General features: G+C 41.3%; 1 protein-coding gene across 1 annotated transcript in view; it reads right to left on the reverse strand.

Annotated features, from left to right (window-relative positions):
- STK39 (serine/threonine kinase 39) overlaps positions 1–25,569 on the reverse strand; it is a 163,237-nt gene that overhangs the window by 22,021 nt on the left and 115,647 nt on the right. Inside the window, exons 15-16 of the mRNA XM_024200630.1 lie at positions 16,928–16,980; positions 14,798–14,866 (exon numbers count right to left, since the gene is read on the reverse strand). Of these exons, the coding sequence (XP_024056398.1) occupies positions 14,798–14,866; positions 16,928–16,980 (122 nt within the window). The remainder of the gene's footprint in view (positions 1–14,797; positions 14,867–16,927; positions 16,981–25,569) is intronic.

Below are 25,569 nucleotides of genomic sequence, written 5' to 3' on the forward strand. Positions count from 1 at the left end.
AGTAGAGGGTGGCACTTCTGGAGACTATAGAATGTGTTTTTGCCAACTAACAGCACTATAGCAGAACAAACACAAGAGGACATGATCCCTGCTGTGTACTTTAAGATAAAGGATAAGGCAACACGACTAGTCACCACAAAGAATCAAAGGCTGTGGCCTACACGGAAGCAGGATACTGAATACTAATCAGAGTGGGAAAGACTTGGTGGTGATCATCAATAATACACTGAGGAAAATCTGCACAATGTTTGACAGGAGTAAAAGGCGGACAAACAAGGCCTAGAAATATATACATAAAATTATGGAATATACATTAGCACAAGCTATTCTAATACTAATAAGGGACAGGTCCTGCCCTGATTTAAAAGCTGTGCAACTCCATTGGGTTCCCTGGATTTGCACGGAATGTAAGTCAGGTTACAATTTGGCCCTAAGGCAGTGAGTAGTAAAACCACTTTCAGAGAGTGTATTAAATCGGTTTCTCTCTTACATAGGGTGAAGTCACTGAAAGGGTTTGCTGAAGACAACCAAAATTACTGGGGCACCGGGGGGAAAAAATTCTTAGAAACTGGCCAACCCAGGGCAGACTAATCAAATCTGGTATCCTGTTTCAAAAGAAGCCAAAAACTTAATACACCTGGCTAACCTTGCAATCTTACACCATAGCAGGGAGGGTAAGAAGAGAGACAGAGACATTCCTTCCTGATCTCTTCAAGCCCAAAGGAGGGGAACAGATAACCTTTGGAACATTTTAAATCCTAGCTAACATGCTAGTGTACTGCAACTAATGTCCATGTTCATATACAGTCCCCTCTATGAGCTTCCATCGTGAACTCCTGGACCTTTGCAAAAGTGGATTTGTTTGGAGACCTTTCCCCAAAACTTTTATAAAGTTTTTGAGCTATGCAATTTCCAACGAGAAGACAACACAATCCTTGCTCTGAACAGGTTAACAATTTACATATTTTTCTCTACCCACTATGAAAGAGATCAAGACACCCAATCACCAACCCTTCCCTGGACCTCCTGCCTCCGCAACAGTCAACTGTCTCAGCTACCCTAAGACAGTAATGCAAACGTCACCACTGGGTACTTCAAAGGCCAATTATAGAGGCCATTAAGCAAGATTAACAAACCCGCATACTCCTGCTTGCTACCATCACCTATCCAAAAGCCTCTATGCCTCAAAGCTGCACACTAATTCCCCCCCCCCGCCACATTTGTTTGCAAAACAAAAAACCTTGTCCCTAACCAGCACCAACTCCAACCCCACAAGCCTCACCAGCACAGGCTGGGCCACAGCCATTCTAGCTGAGCCCTTCTGCCCCTAAGAGGAGAGTGGTGGGGAAGGTAAAGCAATGTATGGTTACCATACGTCCGGTTTTTCCAGGACATGTCCGGCTTTTTGGTAATCAAACCCCCATCCGGGGGGAATTGCCAAAAAGCCGAACATGTCCGGGAAAAATACCGCCGGCCGGGCACTTCCCCTCCCGCGGCTGCTGTGCTCCTCCCCTGACTCTTCGGCTCTGTTTAAGAGCCGAGCTGCCCGAGCGCTACCGGCTTCGGGCAGCCCCCATGCCTCCGGACCCTGAGCTGCCGGCTGGGCACTTCCCCTCCCGGGCTCCGGGGTCTAAGGAGTCTAAGAGGAGCAACTAGATGTTGCATGAGCTGAAGTCAATACAGGGAAGACAGCAGCAGCCCCAGCAACTAAAATGCTCAACTCCAAGTGAATAAAGTTCAACACAATTATCAGATTAAAGTGTGTGTTTTTGGAGATATTGTTGTGACGTTGTGCAGTCTATATGGTTTTATAAAAATATAAGTGAATATAATGTAACTGGGATAGTTTTATAAAAATTTGACAATAAGTGAATATAATGCAACTGGGATATGCTCTGTGCAAAAGGTCTCTTGTAAGGTATCATTACAAAGTGCATAATCTACTGAGTATGATCATCCGATTTGTATAAATGTACCACTCTTGTATCTAAAACTAGAAATATAAAATGTAACTCTGTGGGCCTATTGTAATTATGTAAAGTGTGGGCCATTAATGATGGTTTGGAATCTTGATGACTCCCATTGTCTGCAGATGGCTGTTTACCTGTGAGTCTTCCTGTACATGTGTGTGCTGGCAAGTGAGTAATGAAGTCTTGCAGTGACATGTGATCATGTCACCTGAACTGGAATCCATCTTTAACCTGGTGCTTTTCCAGTGAGGGGGGGTGAAAACCCAGAGGGACAAAGAGTTCCCGCCTTATGCAAAAGATATATAAAGGGGTGGAAGAGAACAGAGAGAGAGAGGAGCCATCATGGAGAAGCCCCTAGATAACACCTAAACTGGAACAAGAGCTGTACCAGGGGAAAGAATTGTGCCCAGGCCTGGAAGGTGTCCAGTCTGAGAGAAACTTACTGAAGCATCTCTGAGGGTGAGATTATCTGTATTTAGTTTGATTAGGCATAGATTTGCGCAATTTATTTTATTTTGCTTGTAACTTACTTTGTTCTGTCTGTTACTACTTTGAACCACTTAAATCCTACTGTCTGTATTTAATAAAATCACTTTTTACTTAGTAATTAACTCAGAGTATGTATTAATACCTGGGGGAGCAAACAACTGTGCATATCTCTCTATCAGTGTTATAGAGGGCGAACAATTTATGAGTTTGCCCTGCATAAGCTTTATGCAGGGTAAAACGGATTTATCTGGGTTTAGACCCCATTGGGAGTTGGGCATCTGAGTGCTAAAGACAAGCACACTCCTGTGAGCTGTTTTTGGGTACACTTGCAGCTTTGGGACAAGTGATTCGGACCCTTGGTCTGTGTTGGAGTCAGCCAGGAGTGTCTGACTCAGCAAGACGGGGTGCTGGACTCCTGAGCTGGCAGGGAAAACAGAAGCAGGGGTAGTCTTGGCACATCGGGTGGCAGCTCCCAAGGGGGTTTCTGTGATCCAACCCGTCACAATTGTATGGATGAAAAATGTTTGCCCGTGATGTTTAATTCTTAAAATGCTGGCATTTTCTAGAGAGCATTAATTTCGTGTGTGTGGGGGGGGGGGGGGGAGTAGGTGTATAGTGAGAGGACAGATATCAAGTCTCCAAAAGATTAAATGCTGAAACAATCTATAACCCAAATGCACATCCTAGTCGCAGACTGTAAGGGGAGGTTTGAATCTGGTCCTGTTGGAAACAGATATTGACAGTAAATCTTCTTAAACAGGAAATGGTGGGATAAAAATGTTGAATTCTTGCCAGCCTTATGTAGTAGGAAGGTTGCAAATCCATGTTTGCATTGCTTAAAGACAGTTCTGACAGATAGGAACCTCTGAAATATTCATCCCCACTTGAACTGCATAAAATCTAGAGATTATGTAAAAATGGTAGTCCTCAAATTCCTTAATACCCAGAGGTAGCAGGCAGAAAGACGCAAACTCAGGACTGAACCAAAGTAGTATGCAAGCAATAGCTGCCAGAAAGTTTTCCATCTACTGAGAACAGAGTATATTCCATTGAATAGGAACATTATATCAAATGTGAACATGAAATAATTTTGGTGCTAGAACTATACCTAGTGTTCAAGCAATTCCAGCAACATGGTATTGGTTAGGGGGTCAAAAACAAAAAATACTCAAGATTTAAGTACCGGGTAAGTAATATCTGATACCAGTGACTCATAGCAATGTATTCCTCATATTATAAGCAAAACAAACAGATTCAAATTGTGACCATTGTTTTCACAGAGTTTATAGGAGCAGCCACGCTCCAACCTGCTGACACGTGCGTACCTGGGACTATGAAGCCCAGCTCTAGTTTGAGGCTCTGCCCCTTCAGTCCTATTGGTGGAGTCCCAGAGCAGCTGACTGGCCTGCTGGCCCTACTTAAGCCAGCAGGAGGAACAAGAAGCTGTCCGAACAACTGGGCTCCACCCTATTCTGGACTGTGTGCCTTGTGCTTCCTTTTCCTGCGCCTCTGGCTTGATTTCCCTGACATCCTGGCCTGGCGCAACTCCTGGTGTCTGATTCATGGTTCTATCCTCCAGTTTGTCTCCTATTTCTGACCCCCTGATATCCTGATCCAGCTGACTCCTGACCTGCTACCACAGTCCCTGGCTCTGACTGCTTGGTCTGGTTGCCCATAGCCTGCCCGTGACAGTGTTAACATTATGCTGGTTAAAAAACAGGAAATGTGTAGCCAGAAGTTAGTATGTTGGCTATGGGGCATAACTGGTGGACAAAATAATGAGGATGAACAGCCTACTTTTCCAAACTTTAGAACAAATGCTTTTGCATGTTTACCAAGAAATTGAGTAAGCTAGCTAGGGTCTCTGTAGGAAACCCCACCAGAATTCATTGCATCTCTGTTTTTATGTTGGACAATGAGTTTAACACCCTGAACTCTCTTGACCCTTGAAATTAATACAGAACATATTTCAATGAACATAAAGTTCTTCAGTATCAAAGGCATTTTATACACAGCTTACATGATTAACAAGGCATAATATTCAGATTTTTCTTCTCTGAAGGAGCAATTAGATGCAAGGTTTGACCACCTAAGGCTGTATTTGATGCTCTCTGAATCCCCAAGAGTCTAGTCATTATGAGTCACCCTTCAGTGTGTTAGGATCTAAATGAGCTGGATGTGTTGAAATATTTAAGCTCCTAGTTATCTATAAAATCCTTAGGGGCTAGTCTATCAATAATGTGTGCGCATCTCTTATTAAAGCTAATGGGAGTTACGTGACTGTGTTGAGATGACAATACTTACTATAAAAGAGCTCAAGTAAAATTAGCTGTAGGTCAGGAGAGAGATAAATAAGACTGCTCTCCAGAACAGTCTGTTCCAACCAGAAACAGAGATTAAAACTAATTTTCTAGCGATTGAGTTTCTTTGGTCTGTCATTAGGATCCTTATGGAGTATCTATATATTTGATAGGTACTACACAGTGGCAGGAGAATTGAGGAATGGAACTGATATTACAGCTTTACTCTATACAAGTATAAAGCTTGAACAACAACAACAAAACTATTTAACAAAACTTCAACAAAGTCCTCAAGACTACCAAAATTAGCAGGGACTTGAGATGCACTGAAGATATTAATGAAGAACCTGTGACGCTTCAGGCTTTCAGAAAGTAGTGCTACCCAAATTAGGTACTTCTAGCAATGTTGTAGCTTTTCATAAATAACTGTAATATACTTACTTTCAGCACAATCGCTTTTCTGATTACAGAAAGAAAGGTAGTAGGCTAGAATTATGTGAACAAAAAGCATCACTAAGTTCAGCTGATAAGTAGATTTCTTTTTTTAAAGATGAAGATGGGGATAAACAAAGCCAAAAGGAAAAAAAAAAAAAAAAAACTATAGAAGCAAAAAGGGCAAGCCACGAGGAACTGCGTGGCATTTTCGTGTGCCTACAACTTCAAATGCTGTTATAGGAAGATGTTAAGAAGAGTAAAGTTAACATACTGAACTTTCACTTTTGAATCCTTTGGTTGAAGCAGACAAGCATAATCACAAGATAAGTTACAAATGAATCCCTACAGGATTCTTGAACGAAGAGAAGACTCTACCTTTTGATATCCTTCAAAGCCGTATCATTCTACTGAGTGATCAAGCTGCCTAAAGTACTATACAAAGTCTTTATGCATCATGTGGTCTATGTATCTCAAAACTATCAACCTTTCCTTAAAAAAAAAATAATAAATCACATGTGGATTAACATGAACACTTCTGCTTTTACCTCTCCAGACAAACAAGCAAAACCACTATTCATTTACTAAGAGAGCAATTCCCTGGACAGAATTTCATGACAAAAAATAGCTTTTGTGGTATGGCAGATGTATCACAGAAGACTGACTTGCAAACAAAATGAATGAAATAGTCTCAGTGCAACAAATCTAAGAATGAAACTTGTGGTGATCGGTCAAATAGTTAGATAAGAGTTTGCAATATGATACGGTACAAAAAAAAGCTGATCAGATTTTAGGCTGCAAGCCCTGAAGCATTAAGTCATGGAAGAAGAAAGTAACAGAATTGTTGGATGGAGATAGTTGGAGCAAAGATGGGGACAGCTTTTTCTCTTTTTATATGGAAGGTTGAGCACTACTGCCACTGCTTCACTTTGGTGTTCTCTAGTGTGCCTAGCAGCCTCAGTGCTTGGTCTGTCATATGCACTATCCTCCATTTTAGACCTTAATGCATAACAGTAATGCAAAAAACCAAGACAGAGGGTAGTCATGGCTGCCACCAACCTCACCTGAATCCCCAGGTCTTATGCTACCTAGAACTAGCTTCAGATACTTGAATGATGGAATAAACACAAAAGAGAGAGAGGAATGATTCACCTGAGCATAAGGGACTATTAACCAGAAGTCAGTGGGTAGAAAAGGAGGTAAGCAAAGGAGGGAGGGGAAATTCTGATGCTAAAAATGCATAAACTATTCAAAAGGGAAGAAGCAGAAGCTCTAGCATGTGAGACATTTGAAACTAGACTGGACAAAAGTAAATAAAATTAAACACAAACAAACAGTAAAATATTGTAGGGAATAATTTATCAGTAGAAGGGGGGAGACCAGTAGTCTTTTCATTTTCTAATTTCTATGACATTTTCTAATTTCTAAGGTTAATAGAGAGCCATCAATACTATTCTTTATTACTCAGTATTTCTTATGGCGAAGCCACTGTGAAGTTGGTCCAGCACCCATTCTTTGGTGTGGCCAGCACACTTGTCTTTGAATCCAACAATCTTTTACTCTAGATGTGAGGCTTTCAACCTCACCTACTTATTGCAGCAGTTCTTACCACCTTTGCTGAATGTGAATCAGCACCCAAGTGAAAAAGAAACCACGCTAAATTGCGGTATTTTAAGTTGGTATTAATGAAAGGGCAGGTGCAGAAATGAGATTCAAACAATACTCTCCAAATGGCTTCAAACTTCTTACAAGAGAATGTAACAGATGTAGATAAAGAAATGATTAGTGTTGCCCATTCCAAATATTATCTACATATTACTCAGTTGGCTCTTTCTGACATAGTAGACTTCTCAGTAAGAAATGTTTGATATTCTTGAACAAAAGTTGTTGCTCTGGTGACTAAGTGATGTTGCTTGGTTCTGATTAGAATATCTGGCAAATAGGAGTCAAACCAGTGGTAGTGAACAAGTGCATCAAAATATCTGATATGTATCAGACTATCCTCTCCTCTATGCTGTTCAAAATCTATATGGAGGTCTCTTGGCAATCATTTCTGAACACAGGATCGTGTCATTAACACACTGATCCACAATTGTATATCTCATCACCAAGCCCTTATCAGGGTGTTTTGGTTTTGTTTCATTTTTGGTGGGCAGAAAGGGACATGTAAGAGCATCTTGACTTTGGGGAATTTAATTGAAGCTAGGCTCTAGCACATAAAATAGTACACCTTTGAGCTGTTACAGAAATACATAATTCCACTGGCTTCATATAAGACAAAACATTCCCTTAAAAAATGTGTAGGATATGCAAAGCTTGGAATTTACTATCTTTTTAACCACAATAATAGATGGAGGGAACTACAGATTGACAAACTATGCCAAACGTGTTTCTGAATTGAGTTGCTATTTTTTTAAATGAGAAATTGCCACAAAGCTTACTCTTATTTGAGCTGCTTGACCATTGTCAAGCCAATAGCTTAAAAGTTTAGTTTGGCTAAATATATCCAAGTAGCAAGCTGGCCTACTGTCCAAGCTAAATCAGTTGAATGGCATATGGCAAGCTTTAATCATTTAAGGCTCTTCTACACAACCATTTAGTTTGCGGCAAGCTGGGGTGTGAATCTACACAACACTAACCTGCTGCAGACTGAATGGACCCTGCTGGCATGCATTAACAGTTTGTTAGTGAGCTCTGATCGAGTCCTTTTTGAAAGCCTCTATTGTACAGAATCGGAAACACATCACTGTTCTCTACCTTGGCCCTACATCTTGCTCCTAACTCTGATTTCTGAGTTGGGTGACGAAACACAGAACCCTGTCTACTAGAGGGAAGAAAGCACTGATTACTGCAAGATAGACCCGCAACGAGCTAATGAAAAGACCCGAGTTCTTCAATGACCGGACATAATCTAAATTGACTGAGATATCTTCAGAGTCTGAAGAAGACTGATTGCACTGTTCCCAAGTAGAGAAATGTTTCCATTTAGCTAGGAAGCAGTTCCTAATTGAATCTTTCTTACTTTGAGTAAGAATGGCTTGAATGGCCTCTGAACATGAGCATTCTAGATCTGATGCCCATCCAAATGCCAGGCCATCAGGTGAAGTGGATCTGAATTGGAGTGTCTGATTTTGCAATCTTCCTGAGTTAGGTGATCTCAGAAAGGACAGACCCTGAGAGGAGGACAGGCTGACATTCTCAAAATTCTGGGAACCAAAATTCTCTGGGGCAGTTGGGTGCTATGAGAATGACTCTGACCCAAGTCACGACAAATCTTTCTCAAGACCTGTGGTAGCAGGAGAGTGGGTGGAAAAGCATATTGGAGTTGGTCTGTCCATGTCAACAGGAAAGCATCACCTTGGGAGTCGTGGCCCATAACTGCTCTAGAGAGGTACAGGGGAAATTTCCTGTTTGTTGGGATGCAAAGAGAACCCATTGAGGTATTCCCCACAGAGAGTGAACATATCACTCAGGACAGAGCTGTGTATTTCCCACTTGTGATCTGCACAGAAGTGCCTAACTAGGTTACTTGCTAAGGAATAGTGAACACTTGGTAGGTATGTGGCTATCCAGTGATGTGGTTTCTGATGCATCAATTCTGAAGCCTGACTGCTTCCAGGCAAAGGGGAAGGGATCTTGCTCCACCCTGCTTGTTTATATAAAGAACGTGGTGATGTTGTCCAATATTACTTGGATATAGAGTGACTATAAGCAGGAGAAAGACCTGCTGGCCAGGTGGACTACACTCAGTTCTAGCAGGTTGACGTGCAGTCTGGCCTCCCATGCGGTCCAAATGCCCTGTACAGTGTGATCATTCAGGTGAGTGCCCCAACCCAGAAGGGATGTGTCTGTTGTGGTGGTGGTACTGGGGGTGGGAGTGCTGAATGTGACTCCTACTCACACTTGTTTTGGGTTCGACCACCAGGTAAGAGAGGTAATGACATACAGTCTTTGGTGAGCAGACAGACCAGAGAAAGGCCTGCAGGCAGCACAGATGAAGTCTGGTGAATGGTGTCACATAAGTACACGAAGACACATGGCCTAGTAGAGAAAGGCATATTTTCACTATAGTCTTTGGTCTGCAAGTAGCCTGTGTTATCAGACTTTTCACTGAAATCTTTCTGTGGGGAGAAAATATCTTGCTGAAACTGAGTCCAGCATTGCCCCAGTAAAGTTTGTCTGTGTGGGGGGTCAAAATGGACTTTTATTTGTTCACACAGACACCCAGTGCTGCTAGAAGATGGAGCAGGAACAAAGTCACTGATCTAACCTTGTGGTTGGAAACCTATTAGGAGCCAATTGTCCAAATATGGGAAAATTCTGTAATCGTGACATCTCATTTGGTCTGCCACCACAGAGAAAACCCTTATGAATATCCTGTGCGCCGTGGTGAATCCAAAGGGAAAGACTCTGAGCTGATAGTGTTCCTGACTTACCAGGAACCGGAGAAACATTTTATGGGATAGATGAATGTCTATACAAATATAGGCAGCCATGTTGAGAGGCATGAATCAGATTCCCTCCTCTAGGGAAGGAATTATTGATGCTAGTGTATTTTGACTTTCTAAATTTTTACTTTCAAATAAAGATGTTCAACTGTTGAATGTCTAGAATGGGTCTCCATCCTCCATTTTTGGGGGTGATTAAGAAGTATGGGGAATAGAACCCTCTCCCTTGAAACTGAGGTGGCCCTTGTTCTATTGGTCACTGAAGAGGGAATCTATTCCTGCCGAAGAATCTCCTTTTGAGTGGTCCCTGAAGAGGAAGAGGGAAGGAGGTTTGTGGGGAGGAAGGGAGAGAAATTCAATGGAGTAATCACAGTTGATAATTTCTAGAACTCAACTGTCTGTCATGACAGAGTCCCACTTGTGGGCAAAAAGTGAGAGATTACCCCAAAAATTGGGGAGGGATAGAAGTGTTTGACATCAGTAACACTGAGTGGTTCTTGACTAGGAACAGGTAGAGGTCACAGTAGTAGTGGGGGTTGAAAATTGAGACCCGGGAACCCTCTGCTGCTTGAGCAGAGGCTGATGGTGGAATGTTTCTCGAGAGGGTCGTCTTGGCCTACAATCTCTGGACTGAGGTGCATGGCACGTATACATGCCCATGTGTGGAATACACATAGGGACTATCACTCAAACAACAACAAGTGTATATATTCTTTATGTATATGCAACACCTCCTTTTTTCGCTATTTGTCCTTCCTGAACAAACTATGCCAATATTCCAGTCATTAACTTCACCCCACTAAGTCTCTCTGATGCCAAGTCATAATTTAGCTTATGTACTAATACTTCTTGTTTTTCCTGTTTATCCCCCATATGCCTTGCTTGTGTGTATAGACATCTAATATGTTGTGCAGATTCCCCCACTGTTTTCTCTCTTGATGTTCCTATGACCCTACTTTTCCATTCCTCTCCTCCCTCACCCATCCCAACATCTAGCCCTCTAAGGACACCTTTTTCATACTTACACATAGGTTCAAAGGGGGAAGCTGACAAAAGCCTAATTTAAATCCCTCCTCACTAGGTTGATGAGCCAGTGTCTGAAGGTGCTCTTTCCCTTCCTGGTCAGGTGGGCCTCATCTCTTCCCAGTAATCCTCTTTCCTGGAACAGCATCCTATGGTCTAGGAAGCCAAAACCTTCTGTCAATATCCCCTGCACAGCCATGCATTCACCTCTAGGATGCATATTCTTGCCTGGGCCCTTAATCTCATCCTACTTATCTGCTTTGGGTTATACCAGACGGTATCCTTGGTGCCCACATGGTTGAACATCATGGGGTAGTGGTCAGAGGTCCAATGAGCCTCATCACTCTGTGATGTCTTGGATGAGGGCTCCAAGCAGGCAGCACACTTCCCAAGATGTCGTCAGGTCAGCAGATGGATGCCTCTGTGCATCCACCACCTTACATCTCCTTCTCTTAGGTGTGGTAGTGTGAGCATCCAAGCCTTGGGGGCAGGTGGCTTCTCCTTCTCAGCCACTGGGGTCTGCTCTTCTCCGCCTATTGCCAGTACAGCATAGCTTATCCTTGACACCCTTATTTCAGTTCAAAATCTTCCTCTGAAGCCCATGTTAACTGAAGCAAATCCAGTAGCACTCAGGAGGTGAAAAATGTTGAGAGTTAACAGCAAATGCTGTGAAAGGGTACATGCCAAATGAACCCCAGTAACAGCTTTTACTCACATGCAGTTGCCACGCTTTCTGCAACAGTCTTTGATGAGCACAGTTCCAACAATCCTTCAGGAACAGGTTATGCCAAGAAACTGTCTATCCTGATACTAATCACAGGTGTCCCCGATTTTCCAGCTCTACAGCTCCTCAGATTTATAAAAAGGAGCTATGAAAAGCTCAAGTTTCACAAGGCTTTCACAGAACTCAGCTTTGTTTTCATGCACATTATTTACAGGCCAAATTTGTGCATGCTTCAGCTAAAACGTGAAACCATTTATCAGCTGCATTCAATCTGGAAGCTAATGGAACCAGGTCCTCTGCTGAAGCAAGGTTAACCAAACTAATATCCCTGCCATAGCTCCCCCCCACCCACCCCCCCACACACAGAGGAAGATTTTAAGCCTTTTATTTTGAAGTAATCAAGGCAATATCAAGACATGCACAACAAATGAGCTTCCTAAACAGATTTACACGTTCAGGACCATCTTCCCGTCAGGATTTTAGCTTGTTTTTAAAACCCAAATGAGTTAAATTAATTCCTCCAGTATTCAAGTTAGTGGAACAAGTTTTGCTCAATTTCTTTTAACCTACTCTGGGAAATCAATTTTTCAGTTCCCAGTTCAAATGATTTAATGCTGTTTTTTATTTTCTTACAGGAGGTATGGCAGTTAAAAGACCCGTGGTAAATCTATTATTCAGGTGTACAAGCATAACACTCAGTTTGTGCTCCTGACTATATTTTTTGGACAAGACTGGACAATCCCTTTAAAGCATGGTTAAAGAATGAATTGAAATATACATAACATCTGGACATGAAACCTGAAGTCCAAGTTTCTCTGGATCCAGTATTACATTCACTACTGCTTCTAGTAATGGGCATAACATCCACTGTTCTTTTCCATCTACCAATCACTATTTACAGGACTTTTTCCCCCATGCTATAAAATCTCAGTGAGATGAAAATTTGTAGAGCCCTGCAAATCTGTGGATATCAACATCCAGATACCGTGGACCATGTTTGCGGATCGATGTGGATCCAAAATTTTGTATCTAGAGTCCTACAAATCTGCAGATATCCGCTTTATATATGTGCATTTCTGTATCCGGGATGGTTTTTGGTTTGGTTATTTTGGAGGAGGTAAATGGACCTTAATCTAACTCAAATTTAATTTTTATATTTTTGTGCAGAAGCAAAACAAAAGTTCGCAGGATGTGTGTGCATCAGTGAGATATGAAAAGAGTAAGCCACATTCCAGAAGAATACTGTTCTGTCTACAAATTTCTGGAATGTTAAAATGCTGCACAAATGAGCAGACATTATGAAATACTACATGCAAAATTTAAAAAAATGTAGCGCAAAGATCAGCATCTGCAGGATTCAAGGTAAGGACTTGCTTTAGTTTTACCAGACATACTATTACTTGGAATTAATTCATTCGTACAGGATTTTAGTACAGTCATGAAATGTCCAACAGCTACATAAATGGCTTTCCCCTCCAATATGAGACAGACTATGGTATACCAAGACACAATCATATAGATAGGGAGAACAATAAAGATCAAGATCCCCAATGTATTAAAAATATCAAACTCTCTGGTACAGTCCAAAATAAGGTTAAAACACGATAATCTATTTTTATTACTGACTAGCTGGATAATATCTCTATTTATCCAAAGAGTAACAACAAGTTGATTGAATATTTAAAGTTGTGAATTTAGCATTTGTTCAGTGGTACATGTCCCAATCCCTGCAGCCCCTATGGTACCTCAGGCTCCAGTTTTCAGGGACTGGGAGGCCTAAATTTAGTCTGTGTTGCTGAGATACAAGAAAAGGAGCACCAGTGAATGCAGCCAGCACACCAGCTAAGAGGAGCGAGCTTCCAGCTTACCCAGGTGCAAGTTTGATCTTACTGATTTTCAAATACTGATTTTCAAATATTCCTTCCTGTCCCCCAGGATCTGTGCAGTTTTCTCCATACCATCTCTAAAGCAAAGGGGAGGGCTAGAAGGCAAGGGATTCTTTTTCATGGGGCCAAGTTGAAATATTAGGCTTGAGACTTTGCATGCAGAGAGAAATGGCTGCAATTCTGGCAACCTCCCACTTCTGCTGTGAGAAAAATGGGGAAAAGAGCTGGGTGACACTGCCTGTGGGAGAAGAAGCAGGGAATGGCAGCTGAATTTGGGGACTGAGTCAGACAGGAATCATACTCCTGGTTGACAGCTATGGAGACTGAAATTGTCTGTTTATAGGTAAAGCGGGTATGGCTTCTTTTTCAGCTTCCCAGTCCCAGCCAAAACAAACATGGACTTTGTTTATACAATAGCATCGGAATATCAGTTTCCTTCCTAAAATACTTCAGCGAGTTAGATTTTGATAAAGTATCTGAGTAACCTCTTTTAGGTAGGTGATGAGGCTAAAAACCCTCAAGCAGAACTTTTTTGTACTTAGATGTAGGAAATTGGATCATGGAGGGTACAGGGATCCAACCAAGTGGACAAACATGGTGAGGAAGGACAGCAATGCAAGGACCAGGAGTTGAACCCACTAGGTAACCTGGACAAGCAACTCATCTGAACCAATATGTGATGGGTGTGAATGTTCCTTGACTGCTTTGATTCTGGTGCAGTAATTCAATTCTACATAGTGTTACCAGTACCAAATATACATCACGTGAGAGGTAAGCCTCTAATATTTTTTAATGATGTTCCAGTCACAAGTGTCCTTTGTTATGCTCTTCAACAATTCCTTTATTCTGGTAAAAAGACGAAGCTACTGGACTCTTGCATCCAATTTTTGAGGAGCCAACTTGCAGAGAAAAGAGACTTTCGTAGCCAATCATGTTTTGCCAAGTATAATATTTTAGAAGCGATCACCAAAGACCCTAGGGCAATTAACCACTTTGAGATTCTCCCTTTTCACTAGAAATTGCTTGACGACATCAGGTGGGATTTTTAAAATCTTTCAGGACTGGTCTAATTCTTCTCTCTCTCTCTCTCTCTCTCCCTCCCTCTCTCTCTCTCCCTCCCTCTATGAATTCAATGGGAGATTTACTATGGACTTCTATGGGAGCAGAATTAGGCCAATGCTGAGCCCTTTTGAAAAATCTCATCCATAAATCCTAACTAGCTAATTCAAAAGTCAATTTTCTTTTGAACAAAAATTGGAATTAGCACAAAAGTTATGACTTACTGCTTGGAAAAATAACAGCAGGAGAGACAGCCCGGTGAAATCAAAACCTATGTTAAATCAGTAGGAGTTCTGACTTCCAGAGATAATGGAAGGATTTATATCAAAGTGGACTGCTGGCTCTCTTGTGCATATATGAAAAGGAAAGCAAAGTAGAGAATGCATTTTCTATAAAAAGATGCAGAAACATATCCATTTAGCACAAGTTTTAGCAAGAGCATAATTGCAAACTAAGTGTAATTTACCTATAACTACATCGTGACCATCAACCAGGCCTGCAGAGAACAGCTCTTGAGAAACGCCATCTGCCGTGTCTGTCCAAAAGGTGAAATGAATACGTATTAGTGGCCATAAAATAAAAATCAATAATCCAATGCAATTTAAGAAAATATATTTCAGCTTCAAACACCCAGCTAAGTGTGCTTGAATTCAAAACGTCTTTATTAGAAAAAGATAAAAAAGGGTACCATAATTTCCCATTGATTATTAGCCCATCATACTCTGCACAGCAAGAAACAAGATAACATTTTGATTCTTCGTGAAGCCCATAAAGATCATTCCCTGGCACTGACATTTCTCCCTTATTACCTAACTAGATATTTTATATTGCACTCATCATTGTAATATCTGAGCACCTTACAAGAAAAGAAGACAGGGGGTTGTTGCGGTGTGATTCTCACTCTCTTCCTCCCCAGGCAGAAAAGATAATCACGTTAAGTTCTCTTGTTGAGCTTGCTTTATTATTGTTATGAAGAAAGAGCTACATTGAAGAGATGGGCCCTTTCATTTGGATTTCAAAGTTGTAATTTTCAAGGTCATTCTGATCAGGGAGTTCCATAGCTGTGGAGTAGACACTAAGAGCACCATCTTCAACGCTCATGTCTTACTCTGTGTACAGCTCCTTCATTCCTGAAGGATGCAATTGTTGTAGAAAGCCAAGGCTAAGGAAGGAGAGAGACAGTGCCGAAAATAGCTCAATCCCCATTCCTGCAGATCTTAGACCTACAACCCTGTTCTCAATTTGTCTGTAAATGGGAGGTCAGGTCACTGACCGGAACCCTGGGGTGAGGGTGTTTCTTAGTAAGCAGGCTGCTATATTTTTGATCATTTGGACATTTTCCATGGTTTGTGTACTCATTCCCAGGCTTAGAGAGAGTTGCAGTAATATAGCCTGGAGTTCACAAAAGCATGACTCATGGTGTCTACCTGCCTGTCAGAACAGCACACTGGCTCCTGGTCAGCCCTTGTTCTCTCTCTTTTTATCGCCACAATCAGTAAGAAATCCAGGTAGATAAAGATCTGTTTGGGGGATCATCTAGAGGCTGATCTCCTTAATGATTGCCAGCGATAGGGGGTATGTTTGTGTACTTATATTAAAAACAAACGATTGCAAAAATCCCACTATATAAATAAATTAAATTAATAAGAGAGGAGAGCATATAGCCCTATATATCCCATCAATTACACTATAGGTATATTTTACCCAAAAGAAAACACCCACACACCCCTTCCTATGTCCAAGAAAAATACATCTTTAAGTAATCATAATTTCCCTTCCAATTTAGATTCCTTTGTAGGCAGTAGCACTCTTAGTATTTACTCAATTTAGAAAACTGTTGCTGTGAAATTTGAAGTACAGTTATAGCCCAAATGTTGGCTAAGTGGACTGTATCTTCTTACTCAACCTATCAGCTGTGTGTTTTAACCAATAATATCTGCAAAAATACAGTTGTATGGCTTCTTACAACTATTAGCAATAGAAAGCAAATACAGCTGGAAAAGTGAGCTGGATTCTAAAGTTCCAATTACAATAACTTAATTATTAGTGAAGAGACACAAGCCAGAAATACAGCTAAACTTTCAGATAAAGATGGAGTTTGCAGAATTGGCAAATACTTCTCACTTGTAAAACTGAGCAAGTTTTATATGGAAGTCAAAAGAGTCTCAAATGTGGACCCTCACAATGCCATTTTCAGAGTACTATTTCAGACTATAACCACATGTGCTTTCAGGGATACCTTACTCTACTTTCCATCACTCATACAATGATCAGTTTATTGTTACAGCATGTACATTTTTATGGTGCAACTCATGTCACCTTGCAAAGAGACCTTTCTATATACTGCATATTTCACTATATTAAAAAGTGAAACAAAAAGTCTATCCTGTATCTACTATACTGTTCAAGATATAACTTTGTCACTAGAATTTACATATTCTGCATTATTTTTGTTTGGTTTAAATAGTGTAATATAAAACCTTTGCATAGTAGGAAACACTTCAGAGTGGTAATTTATATTAACCATAAACAGCAATAAATTCTGAAATACACTTTTGAGCACTAAAATAATTATTTTAATTAACAATCGTCTTACCTCTGCCTGGAGTAAACTCAAATCGTATGTCATTAAGTTCCTTTCTAGAGTTCCTGAAAAACATTCAGTGCAAATATTAAAATAAGTTTGAATAAGCTGTGCTTCATTACAAGTGTATTCAACTTTATAAATAAGTTGCTGTTAATATATAAAGAGCATTTTACAGTTTTATGTTCTACTGTTACCCAACTGGAGTATAAAATACAAGCAGACAGGGGGACGGATAGCTCAGTGGTTTGAGCATTGGCCTGCTAAACCCAGGGTTGTGAGTTCAATCCCTGAGGGGGCCACTTAGGGATCTGGGGCAAAATCAGTACTTGGTCCTGCTAGTGAAGGCAGGGGGCTGGACTCAATGACCTTTTGGGGTCCCTTCCAGTTCTATGAGATAGGTATATCTCCATATTATTATATAAATACTGGTCTTATAAGAGTAACCAACAGAATTATGTATTTTTAAAGTATTAAAAAAAAAATAGTGGCATCGGATCCAGTAAAACAAACTTTTATTATGGGGGGGGGGGGAACCCAGCTCCAGTCCTCTAGTACAGGAACAGCTCATACTTTAAAGTTGTTGGGATAATCATTGCTGCAGTATTTCAGTATGGTACTTCAAATTTTCAGTACCTGACGTACAAAATCTTAATAAAACTCTGTACAATGAAACAAGAATATTTTGGTGATTACAGTGGATTATATTTAGTTTTTCTTTAAACAAACAATCTTGGCCACACCATTTTCAGCCAGAAAATTTCAGGGACCCACATGCTAGAATAAACCCAGAAAACTAATACAAAATGAACAGACTCTATATATAACCCTAATAATGTTAGTTTTCAAGTGAAACAAAAAACATAATAAAGCAATGTTTTGAAAGACAGAAGTCTCCCAGCATCAAGTTATATAAATGTATATGTACTATAACATCAGAAGCAAATCATCTCTTTACCACCCACCTACCACCGAGGACAAAAATACAGAGCAAGAAAAATGGTTTCTTTTGTTTTTCCCCTCCTTGCCTGACAGTTAATGAGAAACAGTACAAAACATGAAAGTCTTGGGAATTCAAAACTGTAAACAACCCAATAAGAAGCCTTATTTCTGGTTTCACGTGCTGGCCACCACTTCCTGCAGCGCCCGTTGGCTGGGAATGGCAAACCGCAGCCACTGGGAGCTGCGGGTGGCTGTGCCTGCGGACGGTCAATGTAAACAAACTGTCTCGCGGCCCGCCAGTGGATTACCCTGACGGGGTGCGTGCGGCTCGCGGGCAGCCAGTTGCCCACAACTGCTCTATAATGTTTAATAAAATTGGTTGGAAAACATTTCAAGATTTCATTGGTAATATACACACCCTAACACTTATTTTATGTAGCTCAAGTAAGCCACATTGTCTCTTCATTCTTTAGGAGCCTACATTCAATATACTTTCAAGAGTAAAACAAGGTATGATTAATTGTAAGTAGTAGTCTTGCCCCATTGAGGCAATATATAGTTTGCAAAATGCCAAATTGGATATAGCTACTGACGGTCAAGTATCGAAGAAACATCTTCAGACTCCAACTTAGCATTTTTAACTGAAAGCACATTATTGTTCCTCTGGGAACCATGACTATAAATTTTACATTTGACTTCTGTGTTTAAACCCATTCTCACAATTTAATGTGATTTGGCATAAGGTGTTACAGTCAGGTGTGTTTTCACAGAGACATGATATTTAATCAGATATTCAGTTTAACACAGTGTGCACTTATTATTTAGTACTCACCCTGCGGTAGCACCCACAGTATGCTAGGCTGTCTCTACACATAAAAAAGAGTCCCGGGACTCAAGAACACACAATCGAAACAATAGACAACATTCCAGCCAATGGTAGGAGTTGATGCTTGGTATAAACCGTGCAAACTACTTCAGTCCCCGTACTCTCTCTTCTCCACATCCTCTCCTCAGGTATGCCAACTAACCTGCTCTGTCATTGTTAACACAACGTGCACTCCTTCCAACCAGCCCAACCTACAGCATGGATTCAGGTTTAGCATGAGAGAAGATGGTAGCCAGTAGCAAGATGCCCTTGTTAATGCAAGTATCTAAAAGGTTAGGGGCCCACATGGTCTGACCTGCCCTTTGCAGTCACTGGATGCTCTTTCATCTTGGATCACTTTTCCTTCTCTGATCCTGAAGGATTTAGGCATTTGTTGAAAACTGTATTGCAGGCATAGACCATGCATCTTTTTTGAGCTCCATGACTTAGTTTAACCGTGGCAAAAATCCATGCACTGCACCCTAGTGGGGAGGGTATACAGTGACCAATATGGCGGTATACCTCCATAAGAAAGCTGCATGTAAGTGCACGTGAGTGAACTGCATCCCTACATACTAGATGAGTGTGTGTTGTGGATAGAAACAGGCTGGCACAGAAAACAACGTTGGGGGTAAGGCAGGGTGGTGATTGCTGGTGGAAGAGGCCAGCGACACAACCCTCAACATGGACCAAGTGGCTAGGAACCCTGACAAAGGAGGTGTGATGTGATATTGGCTGTTAGTTCAGTTGGAAGAGCGCCTGCATTGCAGACCTGCACCCTGCCCATAGTGTTGCCCCATTGTCCCTGTGACGAAGTGGGTTTTTTTTTTTATTTTTTCGTGGTTTTCCAATGGTTTGCACGCAGAGGGAGTGGGACTCAGTGTCCCTGGGTGTTACTGGTTTAACGAGGTGAGGGGGAGTTTGTGGTTACAGAGGACCGGAGAGGGAACTTGGGACCCCAGCCGATGGCCTGGAGGGGGGACACCCCTATCCGGAGACCCAGCTCAGGAGTCGCAGCCGGTTCTGGCCAGTGGGAGGACAATGGGCTGCGAAGAGAGGACCCCATGACCTAACCAGCCAGAGGAGGGCGGAGAGGAGAGGAGGCCCATACCACCCTGTTTACCTGGAAAGAAGACAATGAACAGAGGCGGGGCCTGGGGCCGGTGACATCAGATGCCCAGCTGGGAAGCAGGGGGGCTCTGGGCTGGAGAGGGGAAGCAGGCAGAGTCCATCTGAATGCAGGGGAGACTGGGATGTGCTGTGCTGAGGGAGGCCAGGCCTGAGGGTCAGAGTTTCCTGTGCTGTGTTCAACGCTCAATAAACCCTCCTGTTTTACGCTGGCTGAGAGTCACTCCGGTCTAGAGAACAGGGTTGCATCAACCCCTTGTGGGGGTGGAGGCCCTGGGAGTCCAGAGCAAGTGGACTCCCTGAGGGGGCCCACAGCGAGAGACAGACATGCTAAGGCTCAGAGAGGTGCGGCTCCAGGAGATGGAGGGGCCTGACCCCGAGAGAGAGTGGACCCCCGAGAAGGGCTGTCTCACTGAAAGGGGTTCCCCCCACGGACCGCATGGGGCCAAGAGTGGGCACGATCTGTGAGTCCGTGACAGTCCACACTTTGGTCTCTGTGCAAAGCTTGGTTTTTCTCAGGGTGAGGTGAATTTCACCCACAATATGATTTAATAACAATTTAAATAACTTATTTCTATATATACTTTCTCTAAATATGTCCAAGCTACTAGTACTTATAGGGGACTAAAACTAGAGGTTAGTTTATAGCTTTAAAATATGCTTGAGTGGTCCAAGTGTAAAATAAACTTCTGAATACTATCTGAAATGTGTAAGATATCATTCACCTGCCATTCACCTGCTCCAATAGCTTAGCAAGAGCAATCCAATTTTTAATACAGCTTTTTACAAAAAACAAAAAATTTCATTTGGGCGGCTCAATGAAGTTTTCATCTGAGAACAAACTATTCAAGAAATGTAATTATAAGCCTGTTTCCACGTATTCTTAAAGTGCTTCATCAACAATAATTACAACACTGCTTTAATACAGGAAAGCATAGGGTCTCCCCCCCCATTCTAGCTGTAGCAATGTTTATAAAACTGCTTTAATACAAACAGTTCCTTTTTCCAGTACTTTTTCCACTCAGAAGTTCTTCCCATGAATACGAGATCAGACTGCTTATATCGATGGTACAGCATTCAAGCCTAAAAAACCGCTGCCTTCATATTTACCAGGAAAAAAGCGTTTCAGCCAGTTCAGCATGCAACAAAGCCACTGTATGTTTCCTATACATCGTAAAGAATTTCTTTAGGATTCTACAGGGATTGTGCTGCAAAAATCTCCTTTCCATTCAAATTTCCAAGTTTGGTATTAGTTAATAATTTTCACCATCAATAAAACATTCGTTCATTTGCAAAATAGAAATCCATCTCATTTTTGGAAACAGCAAGCGGGCTAAGCCCAGAGACTAACTTAATTGCTGTAGCACACTCTTTTTTCTAATGAATAGCTCAATCTACTTGAAAAGCTAACAGCAGTAGAATGTGTTTTTCAGTCCATTATTCTTCTCTTCAGTAAGGAAACTATAAGCAGGTTCAAATATCAGTGTACCAGGCCATGAAGTCTTACTGTGGGAAACCTAAATCCAACAGGCAGACACATTCAGCCATGACTGAGATCTATCATCACTTGCTAGAAACATTATATAGTCAGGAAACAGCAAAACATAACAAAAACGGATACTTCACCTTACCAGAATGAGCTAGAAGATACTGAAAAATTACAAAGCTACATGCAATGTTTATAATGAAAAGTATCCACCTACTGAATATACCAGACACTTATTATTATTCAATTATTTCAACTTTGAGGTATCTGGCACTTTATTGTAGCAAAACAGATACTAATAGGTAATTTGGTATCATCTAATAGAAAGATATATATAATGCAACTATGCAGTTATCTGATCATAACATACAGCCTTTTATTAGGCTCATTTGCTTCTGCCATCAAGTCCACATCCATTAATCAGCAGAGAATTATAGTAGAAAATGATGTCTCTCTCTGGAAAAACCAGGGAGGCTCTGGCTTTCAAGTAGCCTTACCAAGAAAAGAAAAAGCTTTCATTCTTTGGGCTTACTTCCAGTATCAGATTCACAGAAATATGTGGAATAATTTATTCAGCAGAGGACTGACAGTGAACTTCACATTAAACACCCATTCTTGAAAAAGCAAGTGAGCCAAATGTCTAACATCCCCCTTAAACAGGATACTGTTTCACCAAATGCAGGAGGCATCACCTCCTGGCACTTGGTATCTGCATACTGCCTTTTGAAGCTAGTGCAACAGGAGCACCAAACCTTTAGTCCATGCCTTTATTGGGATGAACAGTAGACTCACACTCCCTCAGATTTGTAAACAACACTGAATTGTCCAGGCTATGTGTGTTTTCACTGGGAAACTGAGAAATCCAAAATGCAGCACTTGGGAACATTATATCAATTTGTACTACTCTGAGGGCTGTGTGTCTAGCAACTGTAGATTATGTTTTCCCAGCTGGAGAATACAGTATATAACAAGACATTAAAAGTATTCTATACTATTTGATGCAAGTTACTAATAAGCAACTTTTAAATGCTCCTTCTGACTGTCAGAGCAGCATCTATGCAAAAACACATTTTAACAGTTATAAATGGGAACTGCATCGTTTCATTGTATGCAGTTTACCTCCCAGGGAAGTGAAAGGCCTGCTATAGTCTGGAGTTTGGAGTTATTTACTTTTTTGGACTGTGGCATTTTACAACAAAAAGACTAAATTATTACATAACTTTCACTGCATCAAGACACAAGCCACAGGCCTCAAAATACCACAAAATTAGCTACAAAGTTTTGTAGTGCTTATTGGTCGTGCTACACTACATGTAGTTTGAGAGTGCAACTTTCAAAGACAGGATACAACTGTTCCATGATGTGGACTACTCCTTACAGATTCTCTGATGGACCATTTCCACTCCCAGTTGCAATCACATAACGTCTCCATGGCAATTTCAATAACTGCTTACATGGAAAAATAGCAAGGAAAGTATTCATGCACGTTAAGTGTTTATTTTTTCCATTTAGAAAAGTTATTTTTACTGTCTTTTTCATTTCAGCTCCCCATGGTGCCGGAGCATCATTCTTTTTCATCTACTCTGTTTCTTTAAGGCCTAGTAAGTTTTACCAGAATACTATGTAGGTTAGGAGTGTGAAATGAAATGAAATAAATCACATCTCAAACCAGTATAGCTAATCTGGAAAAAGCCGCAGTGTAGATGGAGTGATACCAGCCAAGAAGTCCTTTCACAAGTATAAATACTCGGTTCAAGGAACTGGTTTAGATTATACCGGCAATAGAGTTCTTTTGCCAGTATAAGCTGCATCTCCAACAGGGAAATTGCCAGTATACCTCTACAGGCTAACCCTTTCTAGCAATAGCAAGGTGTAATTTGGAAACAAGAAGGAAGAGAGCCAGTATCATGTCGCCAGCCCGGTTTCTGAAGACGACCAGCAATTGTTCTGTTTGCCACAGTTTAGGAATGAGACAAGCTTTCGAGTTTACACAGCACTCTTCTTCAGCTCTGGGAAGTGTACTCAGAGCGTCACAGCTAAATACAAGGTGGAACTGATAGTTTAACTTAAGTAGTTAACACATTTCAAGGGATCATTCAAGGTGAAGTGGCCAGTTAACACCTCTCCTGTTTGGGGGGGGGGGGGGGGGGGGGGGAAAAGGGGAAATTAGTAGGTCATAGTTTGTTGTAATTAGCCATAAATCCACTCTCTTTCTTAAAACCATGATTGTTAGTGTCTAGCAAAAGTTATGAATTTAAGCTACCAGGCTTGTCTTTTGAAGGTGTTATGCAGGATGAGGACTGAGAAGTCAGATATAAAGTGATCCCTTTGTGAAGAGTTCACCCATAGGTGATACGGTATTTTTGTCTTTTATCATTTTTCTGTGTGAGTTCATTCAAGAGCAAAGTGACAGCTTTGCGTCACCCACATAATTGTTATTTAGGCAATTAGTGCATTGGATGAGGTACACCACTTGTTGTGATGGGCATGTGGATCTTGAATGATGTGTTTTGGGGAGTGTTGAGGATTGTAGCAGTGAAGGTATGTCTGCAGGTCTTGCATCTGTTGTTCTAGAAGGGTCAGGTGTGCTCTGGTCTATGGGGAGCTTGCTTCTGATGAGCTTAGAGAAGTTTGAAGTTGTTTGAAGGCCAGAAGAGGAGGATCAGGAAAGATTTCTTTCAGGATGTTGTTCCCATCAAGTATGGGATGTAGTTGTTTAATGACACCCTGTATGAGTTACAGTGTAGGGTGATAGGTGACAACTAGGCCATATGCGGTTGAAGGGGATTTTATTTCTGTATTGAAGCAGGTTCTCTAAGGGTATTTGCATGGCCTGTTCTAAACTATGGAAACAACCATGGATACTAGTCATGGGTACTAAGATGGCTCCCCAATATGCCAATCTTTTCACGGGCCACCTTGAAGAAGAATTTCTGGACAAATGCACCAGCAAACCAATGAGATATCGGAGATACATCGATGATATTTTCATCTTCTGGACAGACAACCTCAGATTTCCACCATAATCGCAACAACCAACATCCATCCATTAAACTGTCTCTCAAAAATTTTCACACTAGCATCAGCTTCAACAATGAAACCCTACAGACAACTATATACAAGAAACCCAGAGATCACCACACCTACCTTCCCAAATCCAGTAATCACCCCAAACTCACCAAGAAATCAGTTATCTATAGCTAGGCACTTCTGTACCACAGAATACACTTCGAGGAGACAGTCCAGGATATACATCTTAAAACATTTAGAGATGAAAAGAGATCTAGTATGTCATTCAGTCTCTCTCCCTACCAAATGCAGGACCGCCCCCTACAGTACAATTTAAAAACTAGATTGAACACCATGTTACAAGACAGGAATTTAGGGGCTTCCACCTCTTCCTTTGGACAGCTACAGACAGGCGATGCTGTAACAATTTGTAGAGTGGGGGTGCTGAGAGCCATTGAACCAAACTGTAAACTTTGTATATGATGGAAATCACGTCAAACCAGGGATGCGACACTTTTAGTTCCAGCACCTCTGATATCCCTTATCCCCCTTTTCAGCCTACTGATCCACGTCATCCCAGTGAGCACCTTCCCCACATGCTACCAAATAGAAATGACTAAATAATTCTCCAAATAATGTAGGGTATGTGTTTATGGTAGAAGTGCTACAGTGGCACAGCTGTAGCACAGCAGCTCTGGCGTTGTAGTTTAGACACTTACTACAGTGATGGAAGGGGTTTTCCCAGTTGCTGTAGTAAATTCAGCCCCTCAGCACAGGGCATCTGCCATCCTAGCAGTGTCTACAATGGGCTTAGGATGGCTTAACTAAACTACGTTTCAGTTATAGGCCAGGCCTTAGGCTAATTGAGCCTTTTATGTTCACACATTGTCTGCAAGCAGCTTATAATTTTCTCTAAGTGCATTTGCTATTTAAAAGTTATTTTCAGAATAATTTCTACTAACTGTAGTTAACCTAGAGATTTTTTGCAAGCCCACTTCTAGCATTTGATATGTGAACTGTGTTATCTGGTGTTGGACATACAGATCAGGCTCCAATATTTGTCCCGTGACTGGAGCTGCCAAATTCTTAGAATGAGATTATCAGCAGCACAAATACTGGTATTTGAGGATTCACTGTTTGCTGTAAACATTTTCATATATAAACACACACACACACACACACACACACACACACACACACACACACACACACACACACACACAC

This window comes from Terrapene carolina, unplaced genomic scaffold (genome assembly GCF_002925995.2).
Source record: "Terrapene carolina triunguis isolate 2854851 unplaced genomic scaffold, T_m_triunguis-2.0 Scaffold62, whole genome shotgun sequence".
In the NCBI taxonomy this organism is placed as follows: domain Eukaryota; kingdom Metazoa; phylum Chordata; order Testudines; family Emydidae; genus Terrapene; species Terrapene triunguis.